The sequence below is a fragment of the Protopterus annectens genome, chromosome 15.part0 (genome assembly GCF_019279795.1).
Source record: "Protopterus annectens isolate FY-2018-M chromosome 15.part0, PAN1.0, whole genome shotgun sequence".
Taxonomy (NCBI): Eukaryota; Metazoa; Chordata; order Ceratodontiformes; family Protopteridae; genus Protopterus; species Protopterus annectens.
Genome location: NC_056749.1, coordinates 343,239,442 through 343,261,538, shown reverse-complemented (window position 1 = coordinate 343,261,538; position 22,097 = coordinate 343,239,442). Strand labels below are relative to the sequence as shown.

The window sequence follows — 22,097 nt, the reverse complement described above, 5'->3', positions numbered from 1 at the left end:
CATGGGGACAAAATGCTCCACACCGAAGTATATCCCTCATTGGTGAGATCTGATCATAAACTAATCTCACTGGAAATCCACATCCCGCCCCACCCCAAACAAAAAGACCATAGTGAAGAACTTCTCTAAAGCAAACTTCACACTACTCAAGACTGGTGTGGTATCCTTCAAGGCCCCTGAGTCAGAGGAAACCACAACCCAAGCTGGAAGCCCTTACAAATGCCTTCTATGAACACCTCCAGGACTGCATGGATCAGGCAATCCCAAATAAAACCAAGACTCTTTCCACAAAGGGCAAACGTCCAGTCTGGTGGACCCCAGCCATTAACAAACTTTACAATAAGAGGAGAAAGCTATTACATGATAGAACAAAATCCATAAAAGGGAAGTCACCCCTGATCATTATTAGTAAAAAATACGAGCACTCATAAAATCAACTAAGGCCAATTTTGAGAGAAAAATTGCCATGGATTCAAAGGACAATCATAAGGCCTTTTCAGCTATGTTAGGAACCTGGGTGGAAACTCACAGATATGCTCAGAATTAGTCCAAAATGATACAAAAATCACTGAACCCACAGACATTGCCAACATACTGGCAGACAGGTTCAGTGCAAACTTCACCCCTCTCCCCTAAAGGAGAGATAACTATCCCAGCCGAGTGTAGCCTCCCGGACATCTCAAATGCGCAGGTGAAAGCTGCTCTCTAAAGCTAAAACACAGCATCAATGGGACCGGATGGTGTCCCCGGCTGTGTGCTACACGAGCTAAATGAGGAATTAAACCCGCACATAAGGCAGCTGTTTAATCTCAGCCTTACCACAGGATACGTGCCCAAGGAGTGGCGACGGCAACTGTGGTCCCACTCCACAAAGGTGGCCTCTACGGACCCTGGTAATTACCGCCCCATAAGCTTAACAAGTCTAGTCTGCAAAGCTATGGAGAGGATCATAATGGAGCTCATAAACAAAGATATAGGGGACTTGCAGACATTGGACCCGACCCAGTTTGGCTTTGTCAAGGGAAGATCATGCCTTTTGAACTTGGTCGACTTCTTGAAATAGTCACCAAGGCCATTGATGAGGGAAAGGCAGTCCATACAGCCTACCTTGACCTTGCAAAGGCTTTCGACACAATACCCCACTCGGGTATTGTAGAAAAACTTACCAGCTTAAATGTAAACCCATATGTCACAAGATGGGTTGCAAACTGGCTTAAGGACAGAACCCACAGGGTTAGAGTTGCTGGCGCTGTGTCAGACTCCAAGCCGGTCACAAGTGGTGTCCCACAGGGCTCGGTCCTTGGCCCCCTATTGTTTGGCATCTACTTCTCAGAAGTACAGGCCAACATGGGAGGACTTTGGCTGACAAAGTTTGCAGATGACCACAAACTGGGCGCCATAGTGGAAAGTGCATCGGACACGGATATCCTTCAGAAGGGACTCACGGAAACAGATAGCTGGTGCCAGAGCCATGGCCTGAAGTTAAACGCCAAAAAATGTATAGTCATACCCTTCGGGAAAAACAAGGTAACCCCAAGCTACCATATAGGTGGCAATCCACTAAGCACAGAAGAGGTTATCAGGGACCTGGGGACCCAGGTTGACAGTGGCCTTTCTTTTGACACTCACATTGCTAAAGTGGTTAGAAAGACCTTCTACATTGCCCACCTGATCATGAAGGGATTCACATCCAGATCTAGTGAGGTCATTGTTCCCTGTACTCTTCACTTATCAGACCAATGATCGAGTACAATGCCCCATTCGGGATGTATCTCACCCGACATCTGCAGCAATTGGAGAGACCCCAAAAGTTCCTCACCAAAAGGATAAAGGGACTCCAAAATCTGTCATATGCTGCCAGATTGAAGAAACTCCAGCTCTATTCAGTCGCATACCGTCTGCTCAGAGGTGACATGTGCCTGACATACAAGGCCATGTCCAACCCGGAATTAATGGACATGCTCCACCTCAAAAATCCAAATCCACCAAAACCACTAGAGCAAGCGACTTAAACCTTAGCACGGATATAAATAGGACGTGCTGGAGGGATAGATTTATCACTCAGACTCCCTATGCTGTGGAATAAAATCCCGGTCCATGTGAGACAGAGCACCTCGCTGACTCTGTTCAAGAGAAATCTAGACCTGTGGATGGGAGATCGTAGGTTTACCCCGGGAATCATCTCTGGGTCACTGCTGGACAGAGGCATAACAAACTAATGGGCACAGTATTTTTTCATATAAGGGGTGGCGTAAGCCACAATAATTTGGGCTAGGCTTATAAATGCCTTAGGGCAGATAGCCTAGTATAAACCTATGAACCTATGAACCTAAGTCTAGATATTGCATTTCATCTCCTTCAGCTTTATACTATGGAATATTTTACTGCAAATTTGGTGGATATAATAGGTATAAGGGTTTGTTCAAAGTACTTTCTAGTGTTGGTAGGATTTCTCATTTTTACAATCTTTTCCACTTTTTTATTGGAATGTGCTTTTTTTTCTAGTAATTAGATGCAAGGATATGTAGCAGAATAGCAGTTTAATCGAATTTAAAGAAATATTGCCCCATTCTCTCTCCAAATGCCCTTGTAGGTAGTTACTAGGCTTGCATTCTAGGAGACTATTGAGGACCCCAGCTCAAACTCCCAGTTGCCCCCAAGCACCGTTTGGTTAAATGACTTGTTCAAGGTCCTACTGTAGGCAGATGAGCGAGTCAAACTGAGCTCACAGCACCTTTTTATGTAATACCTGATGTGTATCACCACAGCAATATATTACTTCTATGAGCCAAGGAGCTCTTGAGAAAACTAATCCATCAGTCTCGTTAATGAAGAGAAGTTGTTACTGCTAATGTTTTCTAGATGCTTATTATTTGGGAGTAACTCGCACTCTTGACTAATGCTGTCTTTATTCACTAGAACAATACGAACAAAGGCTTCCGGTTTTCATTTTCATTAAATTTAAATTCATAATTTCTCTCAGAAATGCATTGAGCAGCCATTATTTTTAATTTCAATCTTATACATGTTTATATATTCCATTTGCCATCTAATGTACTCTTTATCAAAGAGGTGGCATTGTGCATGCAATTTAACAATTGGATTTGTTCCATTTTTGATTACACTGCCAGTTGTCAAGCTGCATGACAATTGCTATGAAAGAAACCATTCCAGTATAATTAAACCTCAGTGTTCTTACATGGGTGACCATCCTGCAACTGAGTACAAGATAAAAGGTAATGTCAGAAAATATTTAGCTGTTTAGTTTCATGGACTGCATGCCTCTCAACCCAGCTCCCCAAAGCAGAATTGAAAGGAGTAGCAGAAAATCCCTTCCTGAGATAAATGGTGTATTCCTTTAGAAAGGATATATTTTTGTTGCATCACTTTGAAGTAACAAGTTTAAGGACAAAGTTCTGTTGTATTGTGCTGTTTTTTTTTTTTTTTTGCCGAGGCTTTCACTTGACTGCCAAACTCAAGTTCAGGAAAACAGACCTGCAAGTACTTGTCCAGGCAAAACACCCATGAAAGATTAAATTTCATAACTGTGACCCTTAATTTGAAAGCTCAGCAGAAAAGGAAACAAATTTGCCTAAGCCCTGTAAATACACTAAAACGTTGGCGGTTTCCCACCATCTATGGGAATGACATCTTAAATTTGTATGACCATAAGACCAAGATATGGTGAACAGCTTTGGAGGAATGGAAATTGTATGACTGCCCTTGAAATCCTGAAAATGCAGTCAGGCAGTGTTTTAAACGTGAAGGTGTTTGAGAATTGGATAAGGGAATTATAAGGCTGCAAGCAAAGTAAGCTGATCTGTGGTCCTCTCGTCAGGAAGAGTAAAGGAGGAGAGTGGGGCTTTTTCTGAAGTCTGTCTTCTCATAAGCTTTTTTTTTTTTACTTTCTAATTCCTAATGTAACACAATGGTGGTACGATTTCACTTGTAGTATATTCACTATATTAATTCTGTTAACTGCGCTGGTACTGCATTGTCCAAAATGTCAGATTCTTGGACCCATAACTACAGTATATTTGGTTTCAGGCTAAGGGGGTTATGTGCAGTTTGATATCCCTTCATAATGAAGGGAAACAGATTTTTATATTTTACTGATCAAGATTTTATATTTTACTGATCAAGATTTCAGAACTGACTATCAGCCCCTCCCCCCACAAAAAAACTTGCAGATTCATTTTAATCAGACTTTGCTCTTTTTTTTTTTTTTTTAAACTTTTAAACCCACCCTCAAATTAAGTAACTTGCCATTAAAATCTGCCTTTAATGGAAGGCTCCTGGACCTAATGAGTTATAATCTGAAATCTAATTTCACTTCCAAACCATTTATTTTGTGACTTGACTTAATTGACAAAGGCATTAATCTCTAGTTTCCTGAAATAAGGTAAATATGTTTAACAAACACATTAAGAAAATGAACCTTGTGATTATCTTCATTATGACCACTTACGCTTGTTTAGGCACTGCAAAGCATTTTTCAACAGCAGGTGCAACAACTGCTTTTTAACGTGAACAAACATCCATTAATCATGAGTTAAAAGACCATATTTGGATATGTTAAGAGAACATTTCTTCTGCACAGGACACCCAAGCACAACTTATTTTCTGGCACTCTGCACAGCATGGATACAAAATCAGATTTATTTGAACACTTCCCTAGGAACTTAACTATCACCACAGCAGTGCTGTATTTGTGCAGAATCTAAAGCACCAACTAGCACCTCAAGTAAAATGTTTTACTTTTTGCTTAGTTAGGGTGGAGCAGTAACAATCCCCCCCCCTCCTTGCTCACTGCTTTTCTCTGCTCAGAACACCTTGAACAAAGTTCATTAGCTATAAATTATTGGCCTAACATGAGTACATACACCGTACAAATCCCCACTATTCAGAGGGGGCATTTCAGCTTAAATATCCTGACCATTCTGACTTTTTTTACCAGAATCAGTGTATTTCAATGCACAAAATACACTGCAAATTCATCTGTCTCTGCTTCTTTGGGTTTAAGAGCAGATATAATTTCTGCACCATTCAAGAAAAGTAGTGCAACAAATGGTAGCTTATCACTAGTTATCGAAATGGTAACATTTCTAGTTATTTCCTCAAATCCATCCATTTGCAATCCCATTTTTCCATTTTTTTTCACTTTGGGTCATGGTGTCACTTCAGTAATGACCATCTGGAGTAAAGGTTTACACTGCTGGGTGGCTATCCCTATTGTAATTCCTAAACACACACCTATGGCCGATGTCCAGTTCATTTGCTCCATGTCTGGAATGTGAGAGGAAATGAGCACCTGGAGGAAACCCGCAGAGAACATTCATACTCGGACTCTGCACCGACAGCACCCCGGACAAAAATCAAACCAATGAACCTTGTGCTGTAAGGCAACTCTATCCACTGTGCCAGCCAGAAAAACAATTTGGGCCCGCAAACATCAAACCCTCCTACATGTACTTGCGAGTTTGGTCTACCACTAGACCACACCTAGTATTAAACGTCACTAAGCAAATCAGTTACTCTAAAATACAACTGGGTGAAAATGCTGAAGGTGTATATAAACTAGTAAATGCCAAAAATGGAGTGATCTCACTCATGCTCCCTTGCAACACAAGTAGGCCGGATACAATATGGAGACATTGTGACCTGTTCCTCAAAGACTGCATTCGGGAAAGTATAAGTACATTTGCAGACGTGGTGGTCCATTGCTTTGAAGCCTTAAAATATTGAACATAAGCAGTTACCAAATGTGCAATTTGGTTGACAAGACGGTCAAAATTGCCCCTAGTCATAAATCCTGTTAATCTGCCCCCTGCTGGGCGTCTGGTAGGGAACAGGCCAGCTTGCTGGTCCTATATAGTGGCCCATCTTCCCCACTTGGCAGCTCCTAGATTCTGCTGTTGCAGGCCTCTTCAAGGCAGGCATGTTTCTACATGGGAATTATAACTTTGCTAAAGTTTTGATGCCCCTTGACAGTGGGCTAGACATGTTCAGATTCCACTAGATCTAGTGGTTCTAAGGGTTGCTGTTCTGGTGAGCCAGAGTTGCACCTCTAACACCAGGATGGGTAGCCTGGCAGTGGCTGCCTGTCGTGGTCACCTCCTATAGGAATATAGACTGCTGTTTCAATATGTAGTCATAGCTTTAGCCCTCTAAACAGAGCTTGGGTAGCCAGATATTTACACTGGTATGTTAAGGTGCCTTCTGAAATTGACATGAAATGCCAAGTATTGCACTGCCTTACATTATGCAGGATTGGGATCCATTATGACCATCCCATTGTCTGGGAAGGTCCTCTATCATCCTTGGTGCTGTTAAAAATTTCTGCTCCATGTTTCAATTTATTTTTCCCATCCAGTGAGACTTGGTAAAGCAGTAAATTCTATTTTCTAGGTAATCAGTGCTCCTGTCTAGGATCCTTCACTCCTTAGTGTAAAGTACTTGCCTGATATTAGGTTATCCGTTCTCCCAAACATTCTGTAAAAGTTGCTTTAAGGTCCCTTCAACCACCGCCCATTATGCTTGGGTAAAGAGTGCCCCAAAAATAACCCTCTTGTTACATTAACATGCTTGTGGCAGCCACATTTCATAGGTTCATACTAGGCTATCTGCCCTAGGGCATTTATAAGCCTAGCCAGAGTGTTTGGCTTTCGCCACCCATTTTAAATGATTTTTGCTATGCCCTTTTTCGAGGTTAGTATACTGTGCCTCTCTAACAGTGACACAGAAGTGATACCCGGGGTAAACCTACAATCTCCCATCCACTTATCAAGATTCCTCTTGAAGAGAGTCAATGAGGGACTCTGCCTACATGGAATGTAAAATGTGATTCTCTCGTCTCACTATAGGCGTGACTACTCTACTCCTATGCTGAATAACTGGTACACTGCACCTTCCTATGGATAGGATTCCATAGATGAGCTGCATTGTACTGCTGTTTAGTATGCATTTTGCACACATCTTGTCATATTCTACACCTGGCATCATGCATGCTGGCCTGTTTACAGGCAGGGCTGGATACAGCCACTGAAGCACTTGGCAGCAGGGTTGCCTTTCCCATTGCAGCACTACCCAATCACTGCATGATGGGTGCGAATCCCTTAAGTTTAGGATCAGCATCACCTGAACTGTTCGTATTAAGGATGACATTCAGCCACAGTAGTGATTCTTAAATAAAACTATCAGGATAGTGAGCTAAGAATCCAGAATAGGGAATTAATGCTGGGAGGGCTCAGTACACTCTGGAGTACATTACACAGGATAATGGATTAATCCATTATACCATCTTGGCAGAGCTACAGAAATGCCTTGCCACCCTATTACATGGCATTGTGCAAGTTGGTATGCATTTAATTTCCACACTCGTTGGGTATCCCATTAAAGTATAGAAATCAAAAATGTTCAATGACTAAGAGTTTGGCAATAATCCTAAATATATTGCTAGCATTGAAGTTCGAAAGTCGTTTTTTTTTTGTTTTGTTAAGTTTTACACAAACATTTATGCAACACAGTTTTACTAGATGCCCAGTCTTCCCAGTCCTACAGTCGCACAGCGCTCTTGTATACACTAAGTGACTGTCTTTCCATTTGTCATTGTTTAGCACTGAGTTTAATGCTGACATCTGTAGGAGTAACAATTGTACAGTCAGTTTCTTAAATCCATTAAACTGACTTTAAATGACTTGACAGGTAAGTGAGCTTATTGCAGGCCTCCACAGATGCCAAACAGTTCAGGAAGAAATCAAACTGAACTCCAGATGGATTAGTGTAAAAGCTGAACTATGACTGCTAATTTTGTATGGTCAAATGGACTCTACCCTTCAGTTTTCATCCCTGCTGTGTCCTAACATATAACAATTGCAGCAGACATAAGTGAGAAGTCAGTACTTTCTCAATTCAGCTTCTCTCATAACAGTGCATTTTAGTTCTGCACATTTCCTTTATTGTCCCATACAAATTCCACTGTTAAGGTACATGACTAATATACCATTAAAGCCCCTCCAATTTAGCCTTTAATAGCCAATATTTCCACTCAGTGATTCCGTATCACTGGCATTAGGCTTGTGTGCACAGTCGTCATAGGGAAGTGAACACCCACAGACTTAACTTGCTAAAAGGTTACAAAGTCTAAATGTGTCCTACATGGACAGGCTCCAAGCCGTGCCACTATACTGTAGTCTGCAAATCAAAGACCTGTCTGAAGGAAGGTATCTTCCAATTCATTGCTGATGGATTTTCTGCACAAAATCAAATGGCATCAAAAATGCCCCGTCTAGGGATAAACCTTCTGCAACATCAAGAGAACGGTTTGGACAGACAGGTGTATTTAGCAGATGATATTGTTGCTGTGGAACAGACTCCCCATCTACATAAAACAAAGTTCATCCTTGTCTGTTTTAAAGTACTTTTTTAGCTCCTATGGATGGGAAACCATTTACTCCAGGAGTGCTCCCTGTACTAATGGACAGAAGCGGCTCCTAAATGCTTTGTCCCATGCATAGGTCCCCTAAAGTATTCCATGGTATGAGCCCCAGTTTTGTGATAACCTAGAGAGAGAGATTAAAGATTGGGACCTTTCCATGTCTAAGGTGTAAGGCTGCACATCCATCAGTAGGGAAACCCATTTTATAGAGATCCCCTTACTGGTAAACCATATGGACTTAACACCATGGTCACCTGTATATCCACTGATACTGTGTATATAGCCACCTGTACCTGCTGTCCCTCATTTTATGTAGGGAAAACTAATTGCAGGTTGAAGGATAGAATTTTGAGATCTGTCGGCTTTTAGACTTGAGGACAAACAAAATGCTCTTTCAGTACATGTAGAGAAATTTTCAGGGCGTAAATTCATATTCCAAGCATTACAGAAAATAACTAAGGATAGTAGGAACAATGAGGTCTCTGGTCAGAGTATTATGAAACCAGATGGATCACAGAACTTTGGGCACAGATATTCAGGACTCAATGGTGTGGTGCCATAGGTGTAGACCTTACATTCCAAAGTGTTTTATTGATGTTTTTTTTTGATTGGAGCAATTTAGTTTAAAAAGAATGTTATTGTATGTCTGAGGAAGGGTTTGAGTACCAGAAAGCGCTAACATTCTCTTATTAAAACATTATCTTTACTGCCTGGTGGTCTGTATCTTTACAATTTGTATTTCTGGTTGGACTACAGACAATCACCTGTCACCTTTTTGGATTTATTTTCTCTGTTATACACTGAATCTATTTGAAACTAGGAGTCTTTATTCTTTCAGCAAGGAGGGTATCCGTTTCCAAGATATGCTAGCTAAAGTGATGCATCTGTACTACTCTACAAAATAAAACCTAGCACAGCTAAGTCTTGGTGAATGAGGGGAATCCCTCTAGTGCCTTTACAATCTCAGCTTGTCACCATTTTGGCACACTCCACCCTCTAATACTATTGGAGCTGGCTTCTTGGTGTAAACGGAAGATTATGGCTCATGTGGGTCAAGGATGGGCCAGCTAGCCAACTCTGAACTAGAAAAGCCAGAGGAAGGTGTGACTGACCTATGCTGGCTCTCCCATTCTTTTGGGAAAGAGGCAGTATTTGCCTGCTGTACGTACACAGTGGTATGCTGCATGTTATAGCAGACATGCAAGTGGCATTTGGACTAAGGGAAAGTAACTGCAGCTACTGTCTGTAGCCATTGTCAGGCATACTTGGCAAAATGGATGAGTGGGAGGCCACTATTGAAGATTGAACCAGTGAGCTTCCATGAAGTTAAGGCTGGTTAGAAAAGCACTGGCAAAGTGGATAACTGAGCTTGTAGCTAAAGGGGAATGATTGTGCTGACTATTGTTGGACTGCTGATTGGCAGTATGTAGGAAAGAAAAATACAAGCAAAAAAAGCACATCCACAAACATGCTTGCAAACGAAACTGTTTTCTTAAAGGGCAGGGAATGGATTAAGATCTCGCTGTTCTTGGTAAAGGACATGCATAGTTTTAGTCTCTCCTACCCATCAGTATGGTATGATGATCTAGACCCAGCCCATGCTGTCTGAATTCTCCTGTGCATTTTTCCACCAGTGGCTTTCACTGTTGCATAGAAGAAAATGCTAACTAGTTTAACACTTTCAGTTTTTCTGTTTCAGCCACGTTTCTTGCACTTGCTACCTAAATGCAAAAGAGCAGAACTGTTCTGAAAGAACAGAAATGGGGAGAAAGAATGGCATGCAAGGCAGGATTTAATAAAATCTCTCAAATGCTTGTAACCTCTGGAGAGTGTTTAAACATGAAAACAGATAATTTTGTAAAAATAGTTTTACCACAGTCCTCTTCATCTGCTCCATTTTCACAGTCTGGAACCCCATTGCAATGTAGCAGCTGTGGCAGACAATGCGAACTGTTACCGCAGGGGAAGTAACCCAGCTTACAGTGCACTGGACTGGCTGGAATCATCAGTGACCCTATATGGCACAGAAGAAAAAAAAAACAATGTTAAAGGTAATGAACTGATTATAGCACCTACTGCAGACATTTGTATCAATACGCAAGAAACTGAGGATGTGCCATGCATATTGACAGGTCAGTGGTATTAAAACTCTGCTTTAGAGCTCAACCTAATGCACTGCGCATAATGTATGAAAGCATTTAGCAAGCGTGTGCAACTTTTCTAGCGCGCAAGTTATTCTGAAATCCCAAAAAATAAATGCAGTTTTCTTCTGAAGTGGAGGCTGTAGGAATGAGAGGTTCATCTGTTGCAGAATGTTTAAGTAGGCTTTTCAGCTGCTGGATTTAAACGGCCAGCTGTACATGAGAAGGGACTAGTGTATTTTGATTAGTACAGTATTTTTATGATCTACTGCTGCAATGACATCTATTCATATTATTCAGATAATTAATAGTTATGTGATTAAGAGGCGAATGTGAATCCCCAAACGGATGCATGTAGTGTTGCACCCAAGAAAAAACTAGAAAGCTTGATCTTGTATTTAATATGGTAGGACTATGAACAGATGCCCAGTTGCACATATGGGTCTGTCCTAAGACCACTGTTCGGTGTTTGAGGGCCTGTGACCTAAATTGGAAATAATTTTCCATTTTCATGCAGGTAAATTTCTATCAAACACCTGCCAGCTTCAAAAGTTAAATCCCTCTCCTTTTAGATGCATGTCAGTCAGGTTTGTATATTTCTAACTAAAGAACCACTTGTACACCTGAAGAAAAGCTATGTATAGATTTTCTTGTAGGGCTGCTGTTGTATATAAACCAAAAGCAGCTCTACCTAAATGTTCGAGCAAGGCACTGCTGAGAATCTGCAGCAAATGATGATTTTACAGGCTCTTATTCCCATGGGATATATGACAGCATAGATAAGACATATGACATGAAACTAATCTTAATCTATCCCTTTCTAAACAAGTAGAGTATGAAAGAGTAAATTGAAATAAAGATGAATACACAAAAGGAAATTCTGTGCAGCTTTTGAAAGGGTTTGATTTCCACAGCATCTGACAATTTTATATTTCAGTGTATGTGACTTCCTTTCCCATAGTATTTAGTGGTTTGGTAGAGATTGATAGTTCATTATGGTGTTGTACTTTTTTGTGTTGTAAGCTAATGTTAAGAGAAATTGCAATTTGCTGGTCGAGCAGAAGGCTGAGTTAAGACTGCACCCAGAGTTATGGGTTTGACTTCATGTTCCACCTGCACATTCTCAGTCTTTACAAGCCTTAACATTTAGCTAGTGTCCATGGCTTGGCTTAATGGGTTACTGGCTTAACAAATGAGGTTGCAACTGATGGAACAGAAGTTGGTCTATCTTTAGCTCCAACTTCAGGCTAATTCAGAAAGCTGTGCATAGTCTGACAATGGAATTTTATCTCCAAGTCAAAAAAAACCTTGCGCTTCAGAAATTGTACTGAACACTCACTTGTAGGATTTTAATCCCATATTTCAAAATTCTTGCCACACACTTTCAATACTGGGAATGTTCATATCCTTATTGGTAATTTAATTTGCTAACTATGAAATCCCCACTAAAGGTGAACCAGCTTCTTGGCCAGTATCCAGAAAATGATCAGCCACATGAGACGATATGAATGTGTACAGTTAAGCTTCATGTGAAATTGCTAAGTACATTTGGCAGATTCTGACTCTTGTCAGACAACATTGCTGCTCCACAATTTTTGGTTCTCCAGTTATGAGATCCTGTTTCTTTTGTTAGGTGCTGCTGTTTTCTCTCATCCAAACTACATACAACTAGGTAACCTAACAATTCAGTAAATTTATCATGGGTGTGGATGAGGCTTAAGACTTGCATCCTGTTCAGGGCTGATTTTCTGCCTGTCCTCCACTGCTTGGTGGAATAAGCTTTTGATCCTCTGCCACCCTGAACAGGATTAGAACAAATCGACTGATGTAGAACTGGTACCTCAGTACTGTCTTAAGTTTAATGGTACTCGTCCTGTGAAACTACATTTTTAGTCTTTAAAAAGTGTTAAGAGGCTGGTCCTTTGAGATTATCGGTGTCTAAAGTTGTACTGAATGTCTTTTTATAGCCAATAGCAGAGCACTGGGCTGACAGGTTGTGTGTGTGAGATGCCCCAGTAAAAAAATCTCATACAAGCTTGCACATTACCTGCACAAGCAGTTCTGGTTTTACATGCTGCTACTTCCCTACACATAGTTTCTTACATCATCTAAGTTCTAGCTTCACCCCACAGTCCCTTTGAATTAGGGGAGCTGGGTAAAACAATGGGAGAAATCTGCACAAAACAGGAAGCAAGCACAACGGCACTAGGAAAAACCTGTACCCCTGAACTAAAGACTTAATACCTCACATGAATTGCTAGACCTCAAAGTTTGCATCTGGCTCTGGACTGTTAAACTGCTTCCTGTACTCAAAAGTACAAGGTTTAAATCCTCCCACTATTTGCTTATGGTGTTACTGTGAGCAAGTCTGTACTTTCTGGATCCTGCTGAAAAACGACTTTCTCCAGTGGTTTAATTTAACAAATATTAGTGTCCCTTTTTGGGGAGCCCCAAGTGTTCTGGCTTTAAGAGTTCTTGAACAAAACCTGAATTTTAGTTTGTAAAATGTGGTTTTGATGAATTGTGCTTAACACTGACTAAATGTTAGGCATGGGAGTGTCAGACTTCAGCAAAACATTTTCTGGAAGACCATGTAACTTGGTATATGGCAGAGATTTTAAGTTTGTTCCTGACTGTTTGGTATTTGATTCTTTAAAGTGGGCTGTGTGCGATAGGATGCACTGTATGGTTCTCGTAGTAGTGAGCTGAAATGCACTCATTGTGTTCATTTTATTTCAAGGAAACACATGAATGCCTGCAGTCATACAATTGAGTTACATGTATGTGTCCTGCATTCCAGAGTAGTTGTGGTATAAAGGAGAATTGGCTGTAGTAATGAGCATCATATGAGCCATGGTTTTTGAATACATCCCTTTGGTTTCCTTGTTTGTGTGTGACAAAAACCTACACAGCAGATAAATGTTAAAATATTAACTAAAGACACAAGGTTGTGAAATGTACTGCAGGGCTACATCAGTTTGGTTCTTGGTGCAGATATAAAGCCTGGCATGTGTAGGAGCTGCTTCCCGGAGTGCAGCTTTTGATTTTTCCGTCTGTGTAGCAAGTGTGATCAAATTACTTCACCAGACAGTGATCGTGGGCTGTTCTTGAAAGTGTCCAGTAAGCTGTCCCAAGCTATTAAATGCATTGCACATTTTTCTTTAGATTTCTTGCACCCTTCAGATAGCCCCTAATTAGTGTTTCACTATATGCTATTTGACTAAACCCCTGTGTCTAGTTTAATGCAGTTTTTAATAAACATGAATCTGAAATGAAAGTTATGATTATACTCGGTGCCAGGGTGTTTGGTTTTGTTGACTAAATGTTAGTGCTTTTACTGTAAAAATGTTAACTTTTAAATTAAATCCAAATCTGCTATCCCTGAAAAGCAAGTTTTATGGAAACTGGGGAAAAACTGCTAAGTAATGAGTGGTGTGGCTGCAGGTAATGGAGGTGTCTGTTGCATTACTCTTCTACAGTCTCACTTATTTGCCTCTCCTTGAGTTCAGAAACTGCACAGGGGTATTTAGCCTCGTATGGATGCACAATCTCTTAATTTCTATATTTTAAACAAGGTAAAGGGGCAACTCAGGAGCACTGCATGGCTAAGCAAGTTGGTCATGAAGTAGGAAGAGGTCAAATGAATCGAAACCTGCACCCTTGAATGCAAGAAGCAGATCAAACCGATATCAGTCTTAATCCTCATGTAGCATCTGCCAGACCTTATTTTGTGATAAATCACTGAGGGTTCAAGCATATAACAAATATCAGAATCCTTTTTTATTTTGCACAAATGTTCAGAAAATGCATGTTGCCAAAAAAACTTAACTTTAAGTGAACATTAGTAGTTTGCTTATCTGATTTTGCAGGCCATGTCATTCTTTGAATATGTTGGAGGTCCCATTCAATTGAGTTGGTTAAAGCTTGTGTGGAATGTAAAGATCACTTAGTACCCAGAAAAGTATAGTGGGAATTCCCTGATGCCCTGGTCAAATTTGTCTGAGTAGTTACCAATATCTTGGTTTCTCCCCAGAAGAGACTGCTAGTCTAGTAGCACTAACAAAGCATGAATAACTTTCTTTGTAAATTACTGAGGACTGCTGTCGGTCACTTCTAGTCATTACAGTTGCATTCTCTGAAACTATGAATATCTATGCAACCCTTACTGGTCAACATTAAGTGATTTGGAGATTTCTGGTACTGGGTATGAAATGTCACCTCCATTTGCCTACTTTGTGATTTTTGTGCAAGTCATTTAACCACGCAGTGCTCCCAGTTTACCTCTGACCAACACTTAAAACCATTTGGTTTACCTGGCTGACAAATGCATAAAAATGTCCCCATTTTTGGCTTTGTCCAGAATTATTAAGCAAAACATGAGGTATATCGGTCTGTTCCTTGTAAGTTTGTGGCATCTAACAAATTGTGGGTTATAATTACCAATGGTTACGCATGCGAGTGTCTGTCTGTAAACTACCATACAACTCTAGGTTCATAGGTGTGCTAAGCTAATGACCACCAAGCACCTCTAAGCCTAGCTATGCATCACAAATCTAACAAATTATACTACCCTGCAAGTGTAAACAGGGGCTTGGAAGATGAAACATTTAAAGGCTGTGCCCATTGGAGACATGGGTGCTAAACCAGAGATTTCCTGTTCCCCAGCCAATTGTCCAAAATGGCTTCACATGGATGGGAAAGCCTGTCCCTGAGAAGGATAGTAAATGGGATACATAACTGTCTCTCCAGCAGGTCCTATTTATATCAAAGGTGATGTTTAATTCTTTAGAATGGGTAATTCTGTTTGTTTTGGGGATATGTAACAAATCCATCGGGGTGGGGTCTGACAATGCCTTCTATGCAAAGTATAGATCTCCACTCGGCTTCTAGGAGACAGAATACAGAGAGGGATTTTGAAGAGTCTGCATAAGACTCAATGTATTTATAGTGAGGAGCCTCTGTGGAAGTTCAATTGATGGATGTGCCCAGTTAAGTGGATACCAAAGGGGGCAATTATACTCGAATCATGGGTCTGTGTGCTGAATACCTTGGAGAAATTACCTCCAACCTTGATACCATACTTGTGTTTAAGTTGCACAACATAGAATTTCCTCAATACCATAGGCATGTGATGGTCTAACACTAGATTAGTTGTCTCAAGTACCTGACTACTGGTTAGCTGTTAGGGGTATGTTGTCAATGATGGTTACCAGGGGTGGATGACTTCCCAAAGGATACTATTATACCATTGTCATTTAGTTTTAGTCCATAGCTCTAAAAAGGTTCAGATCTCCCTGGAGAACATTTTGTGATGATGGTGTATTCTATTACTGCTAATTTGGAATCTTTTGAAATCCTTTGGCAGAGACTCAAAATAAGTGGTCCCAAGTTTGATCTCTGAGGGAATCCACTTCTGACTGGCCTCTTTTTGTAGAGGTGGACTCGCCAATTCTAACTTCCTGAGTAAAGTCTGTGAGCTAGCTGGCTCTCCACTGAGTGGCAGTTTATACCCAACATCTAGTTTTATTGCCTGAGTGGGGTGTTTTCAAATGCATTGGCCAGGTCAGTGTAGATGGTGTGACATTTTGCCCTTATCCATTGCTTTGGTGAACTTCTCAAAAGTCCACCAAGTTGAAGTATGATCTGCCCTTGACCTAAACCAAATGGGTTTGGGTTCAGTGTCTGAAGGTTTCCTGTGTTCATAGAATAGTGAGACTTTTATGGGTATGTATTTTCCAGAGTCAGTAGATGGCCTTCCTTTGAGCAGAGGGATGACTGTTGCTGTTCTGCATTTGTGAGGCACTGTGTTGGACAGCTACAGTTGAAGCAATTCCAGAGGGTTGGATGGGTCATGTTACATGCTATTTAAGGCATGCTGGGATATTTTCTAGATCATTGGTGCAGTATTCTTGGCCTTAGAGCACCAAAGATCTGTTCACTAGTGATGGGGGGGGGGGGTTGTATTTGATGTATTGAGGGAAAGTTGAGTAGAGGTGGTGAAGTTAGAAATTTGTCTGCCAGTAAGTTTATCTGGCTACTCCATATGGCCCCATTAACAATGAGCTTGTTACACAATTGTGTATTGTCTTTGAGGTTGTGGATATAGCTAAAGAATGTTTTGTGGTTGTCCTTGGCCTGGGAGGCTGAAGTTGCCTCAAATTTGGCTTTGTTAAACTTTGCCCTTTGAATTTCTCATGGTTTTCTTCCTTCTGTTATAGAACCTATTGATCCCACCAGGGCAGCTTGTTTAGTTGATTCTGTACTTTCTGGTAGGTAGAGCTGCCTCTTTGTAGCTATTAACATGCTTTGTGTAGAGTTTCTGCCAACAGTCACACAGGCAGCTCTGTTTTCAGGGTTTTTGCCTATGGTGATCTGAACATGGAAAAGCTCAAGTCCACTGTCCTGTTTGACCAGCTTTGAGGTATATTGTTGATGCAGATGACACTCCACTTTCAGTTTCTGTAGTAACTGGCCTAAATGTGCACAAGGTATTCTAGCCTTGTACTGTTGGTGTGCTGACTGGCTTTAAATGCAGTCTCTGACTGCGCCGACAGTCCTGTTGGGTGAAGAGAGCTTGTAGGGAGAGTTTCTTGCTTAGTCTTCTGGTAACATTTTTAGCTTTTTCTTGGTTTTGGTTTGCTATGCTTGGCAGTGCCTAAAGGCCCATTACAGGGAGGACAATGTTTTGGGTAATATTTGAAAGCCTAGGGGGAAGAGGTATTGACTGTCTATACCAAAGCTGATCGGCATGGTCTGACCATCTTCCATGCTGAGAAGTATTGCACCCCCTTAAAATGGCAGGAAAAAAAGCCAGTTAATGATCACTGGGAAAGGTAAACGCTGCTCGGTGCTAGGTTAGCATCAGCCTGGGACACATTCTGAGAGGTCCATACATCTCTGGTCACTTACACCTGCATGTACTGGTACTTCTGGTCCAATGACCTTTGTACAAATGCTTTGGATCCTGGGCCCTGACTAGCAACAGATTTTAACTTCTTAGCCTGGGGAAGAGGGACTTTATTGTATCAGAGGAGGGACTTTATTGTGCATCACAGAGGAGTCTCCAATGACAATGTTGGATTGTGTGGTGGCTTGCCTTGTGAGCTTAAAAGTAGAGGCTCCTATGAGATGTGGTATGTGTTGTGGGTATTTAGAGCATGCCTTCAGGACTTCTGAGGGTGTTGTGTACTTCATCTTGGAGGTCTTCAGCTTTGGAAAGGTTATCAAAGTGCCTCAGCATACATGGGTCTGTGTGGATACAGTGTGTACTACTGACCTGACATTTAGAAGCACTTCTATGTAAGAGCTTTGAATCCAGTGACATTGTGTAAGTACACCTAATGCAACCACCCAATTTTCAAACCGATAAGGTATTAGGAAACTTGGAGAGATTTCTACATTGCCTCAGGATGCCCATATCCATCAGACTGGTAATGGAGATGGTGGGAAGTTCATATCCATGGCAACAGGCCTTGTTTGTTGATTAGACACTTGTGGTGAGAGAATAATGTTAGGAGCAACTGATTTACAACTGGGAGATGTTAGTACTTGCACATGGGGCAACTAGCTTACAGTGACAACTAGGCATTGGTGAAATTTCAATGGTACTTTTACAGGAAAATATCAGCTCTTGGTGTCTATACAGGGCACTGCCAAACACTTGTGGAGGAACTATAGTAGACTGTATAGAAGTATTTAGGAAGATGCTCTGAAGTTGGGTAGACTACAGTTAATCAGGCAGCAGTTACTGAAAATATTACTTAGGCAAACCTCACATTCTTGATGGATTGGCTACTGCCTGGCTTCTGCTGATGCTGGGATACAATGCTCCTTTGCTGGGATACAATGCTCCTTTGTGTCTCACCAGAAGCAAGAGTAGCACTGATTCCAATATGAGAAGCAGAACACAGGCTCTTCAGTGATCAACAGTCATCTAGATGATGCAGGGGTCTGTAGGCTTGCTGTAGCCTTTTCCTAGTAGATGCCTTGAATAGCAGACAAGTCCTAAAATTGGGGATCTATGCCCTCTGATCCTCTTCACATCAGGAGCAGAATAAGGACAGATTCTAAGCCTACCTCTGAAACAGTATCAGGCTTTCTGGTGATCGGCAGTTTCCAGAAAATGTCCCTATGTTGCTCCTCTCACAAAGAGCAAATCAAAAGAACTAATTCCAAGATTACGAATATGCAGAATGTAAGCCTTCCAATAATTGGTGGTTTTGCCCTAGATCTTTAGGATTTTGGAGGAGAAAAATGGGTCAATATCCTAAGAGTTGCAGTGTGCACTCTGCAGTTGGATATGAAAGAGGGGTAATGTGAGCTTTAGCAATCTTAGGGGAGGGTCTCTAATTTTAAGAGCAAGATAGATTGGAAGGGGTGGGCACTTCATTCTATATGGAACACAGTGGAATAGCCAATAAATTTTAGTTTAAGACCTGATTTCGCAAAGTGAATTTTGTTCTTTGTCACTAGCCAATGAAAGAGGACAGAGGAAGGAAATGTCAAACTAACATAAGGAGAAGGCAGCTAGAGGCAGTTAAGGTTAAAATCAAAACAGAAGGGTGGATAAAAATTGTGTTTCCATAAGATATAGATATGCCCTCTCTCTCCTAGTTTAAATGTGCAAATAAAAGCAGTGAAGTAAAATTGTGTAAAGAAAATACACCACAATATACAAAATAGAAGGCAGTGAAGCAGTATATAGTACAAAGAAGCAAAAACTAACCTTTGCCTGACAGCAGTCTGTGGCAGTCTGAGATTTTCTAGTCAAAGAATTTGTCTTGGTGTAGTCACCTGGCTGCTTTTGTAATAAATGGCTCCTCCCATTTAGTTACCCAGAGTAGTCTTTATTATTTAGGTAGTAATATATCTCTCAACTGTCCAGATTTTTGCAGAATATCCAGATTTTTAGCTCACGTATATATACATTTGAGTTTCAGACTTCAGATGTATGTTAAAACAAACCTGTTACTCTAGCAGCTTTCTAAATTTATAAGAGCAAAATTTAAAATGTCCCCATTTTTTGGTCCTTTGTCTCCCCCCCATTTTTGTCAGGCTTTGTCCAGAATTCTTGCACTAAGAGGTTGAGAGGTATGGATAACATTTCCATTTTGTTAGTGTGCCTTTCTACATTTCACTTTTATGTTTAGTTTTGTATTTTAACTGCAGTTTTGGGTGGTTTTCTGGTTGGGGTGCAAACTTCCTGAGGGCAGTAGTGGGACTGTGGCAGGGAATCTCAGTTTCTGAGGGGTGGGCATTTTCCAGAGTTCTGAATAGTTATACTGATTCTTATCTCTGTGCAATGCTACACTATATTCTAGTTTAAATGGTACAAATTGCAGAGAAGAGCAGTCGGTGACATTGCACTTCTAACCTGATTTTGTACCCAAAATGTGCACTTGCTTTATTTTGGTGCATGAATCTAATATTCTATTTATATCCACTTGAATCAATGCCTCAAACTAGGCATCAAAACACTTGCTGCTCTTACTCTTCCTTTGTTTATTGGAATGGTATACGGATCATAATAGACCAGTTGGAGGCACAGCCTGGGTGCAGAAATTCACAAACAAAACTGGGTAAATTCACAAACTGTAACTGCAGAAGGTAAAGTATCCCATCGGCATTTGATACAACATGTAAATTAAGTAGAAAAACCAATGTGGATCTCGGTAGTAAATATGAGAAGCGGCAGGCAAGAACAGAGTTAAATTGTGATGCTGGTGAGGATGGAGTTGGGTTGTGTCGAATGGAAAAGCGCTTTCAGTCAAATCTGTGGGTGTCTTGGGGTGAGCTCTGAATGTGGGGAAAGAAGAGACTTTGGTGAGGGAGAAGGGATTACTAGAGTTTAGGTGCAAGAATGAAGGGATAGTCTGTACTGTGCAGTTTGGTTTGGGGTGTCTGGCATGAGGGAGTTAAACACATCCCTGCAAAAGCTGCAGCTTGCTTTGGCTGCAAGAGCAGGGGAGTCACCTGGATGTAATGGTTGGAAGATACCCTAGGAGTACAGCCCTGTAGGTGATACCCTAGGAGTACAGCCCTGTAGGTGATACCCTAGGAGTACAGCCCTGTAGGTGATACCCTAGGAGTACAGCCCTGTAGGGGATACCCTAGGAGTACAGCCCTGTAGGTGACTGGTAGCAATTTGGTTTTGGAGAGGGTGGTGCAGTGAGGTGTGGAGAATTGGAAATGAATATGTAGATTTGTTTTCTGATTAGACTGGATGAGTTTAGAGGCCATGGCTGTGATCTGTATTCAGGGTGAGCAAGAAGTCCTTTGCTTGTTGTAGCTCTATCTGGTCTGGTGAGAGGGAGATTTTTTTCTTGGACCCGAATAAGAGAAACCTTCATTTCCTGGGACTTTGGAAAGTTGGGTTAAAGTATTTTTAAAGGATAGTCAATTCTATTAGGAAACAAGTGAGAGCTGTAGAGATTAAAGAGGTTTTTCAGCTTTTTGAGAGGTTCCAAATATCACTTAGTTTTTGTTGGTGTTTAGGAATAATCCTTTCATAACCTAAGGGACTGGAGGTCCGACTGAAGCTGTGTTTGAATAGTTGAATGTGAGAGATTGTATCCGATTGTCCTCTGTGCAAAGGTGATAGGAAGGTTAGGGAGATCAGAGTAGTTTATGAAAGATTAAAAACATTGTGGTTCGTGTGGGTCCCTGGGACTCGTCTATTAAGGAGTAGTGGAGGTGGAAGCTTATTTTGAGTCAAATAAATATTTAGGATATGTTGGAACCTTGTGAAAATATTTGGGCTAACCCAAAGTTCTTAAAGGAAGTGGTCAAGAAGATGAAAAGTTCTGGTAACCTCAACGAATACAGCTTATGAAGGTTTTCATTTATTCATGTTGAAAAAGATCTGTCTGTGACCATAGTGCTGTCATTGTGCTCTACCAGTTTAGAAGCCATACTGTGATTGGGGGAGGTGGCTCTGTTGTATGCCAGTAGACAGTATGCCAGTAGACAGTAGGTTTAGTTTTTAAAGTATTTCCCCAAGTGTAAGGAGTATGGGGTTAGGGCAGAAGTGGGATGTGTTTTCTGGCTGAGGTTGTTTGAGAAGGGTTTAAATAGCAGTTTTCCATGTCTGGTATTGTATTTTGAGTTAACTACAAGTTGTAGAAATTAAGAGGATTGGTAAGGAGGTATTTGCAGAGTGATATAAACCAGGGGAGTAGGTTGTCTGCACCAGGGTGTGCACCAAGGAGCATGTTTTCTAGTATGGAGTAAAGGTTTGTGTAATCTCAATAAAAAAGGGGAATAAAAGAAAGGGTGGTGGGAGTCTGAGGTTGTGAGCCGGTCTTGAAAGTTCAGGATTGTGAATGGGGTTAAAGGTGGGAAGCTAGATTTTTGAACTGGGAAGATTTACTTCCTGTCTGAAATATTTTGGTCTGCCTATTTGAGAGTTTTTCCTGAAATGTTGTGCCTGTGTATGACTTGCTTGACTAGATTGCATAGAGGTAACTGCAATATTTTCAGGTGACTGGGTTTGTCTCCATGAAAAATGTGTCTCAAGTGTT

The 22,097-nt window shown here is 41.0% G+C and overlaps 1 protein-coding gene across 1 annotated transcript in view; it reads right to left on the bottom strand.

The window, feature by feature from the left end:
• LOC122789682 (relaxin receptor 1-like) overlaps positions 1 to 22,097 on the bottom strand; it is a 976,275-nt gene that overhangs the window by 538,908 nt on the left and 415,270 nt on the right. Inside the window, exon 2 of the mRNA XM_044057098.1 lies at positions 10,311 to 10,451. Coding sequence (XP_043913033.1) covers positions 10,311 to 10,451 — 141 coding nt within the window. The remainder of the gene's footprint in view (positions 1 to 10,310; positions 10,452 to 22,097) is intronic.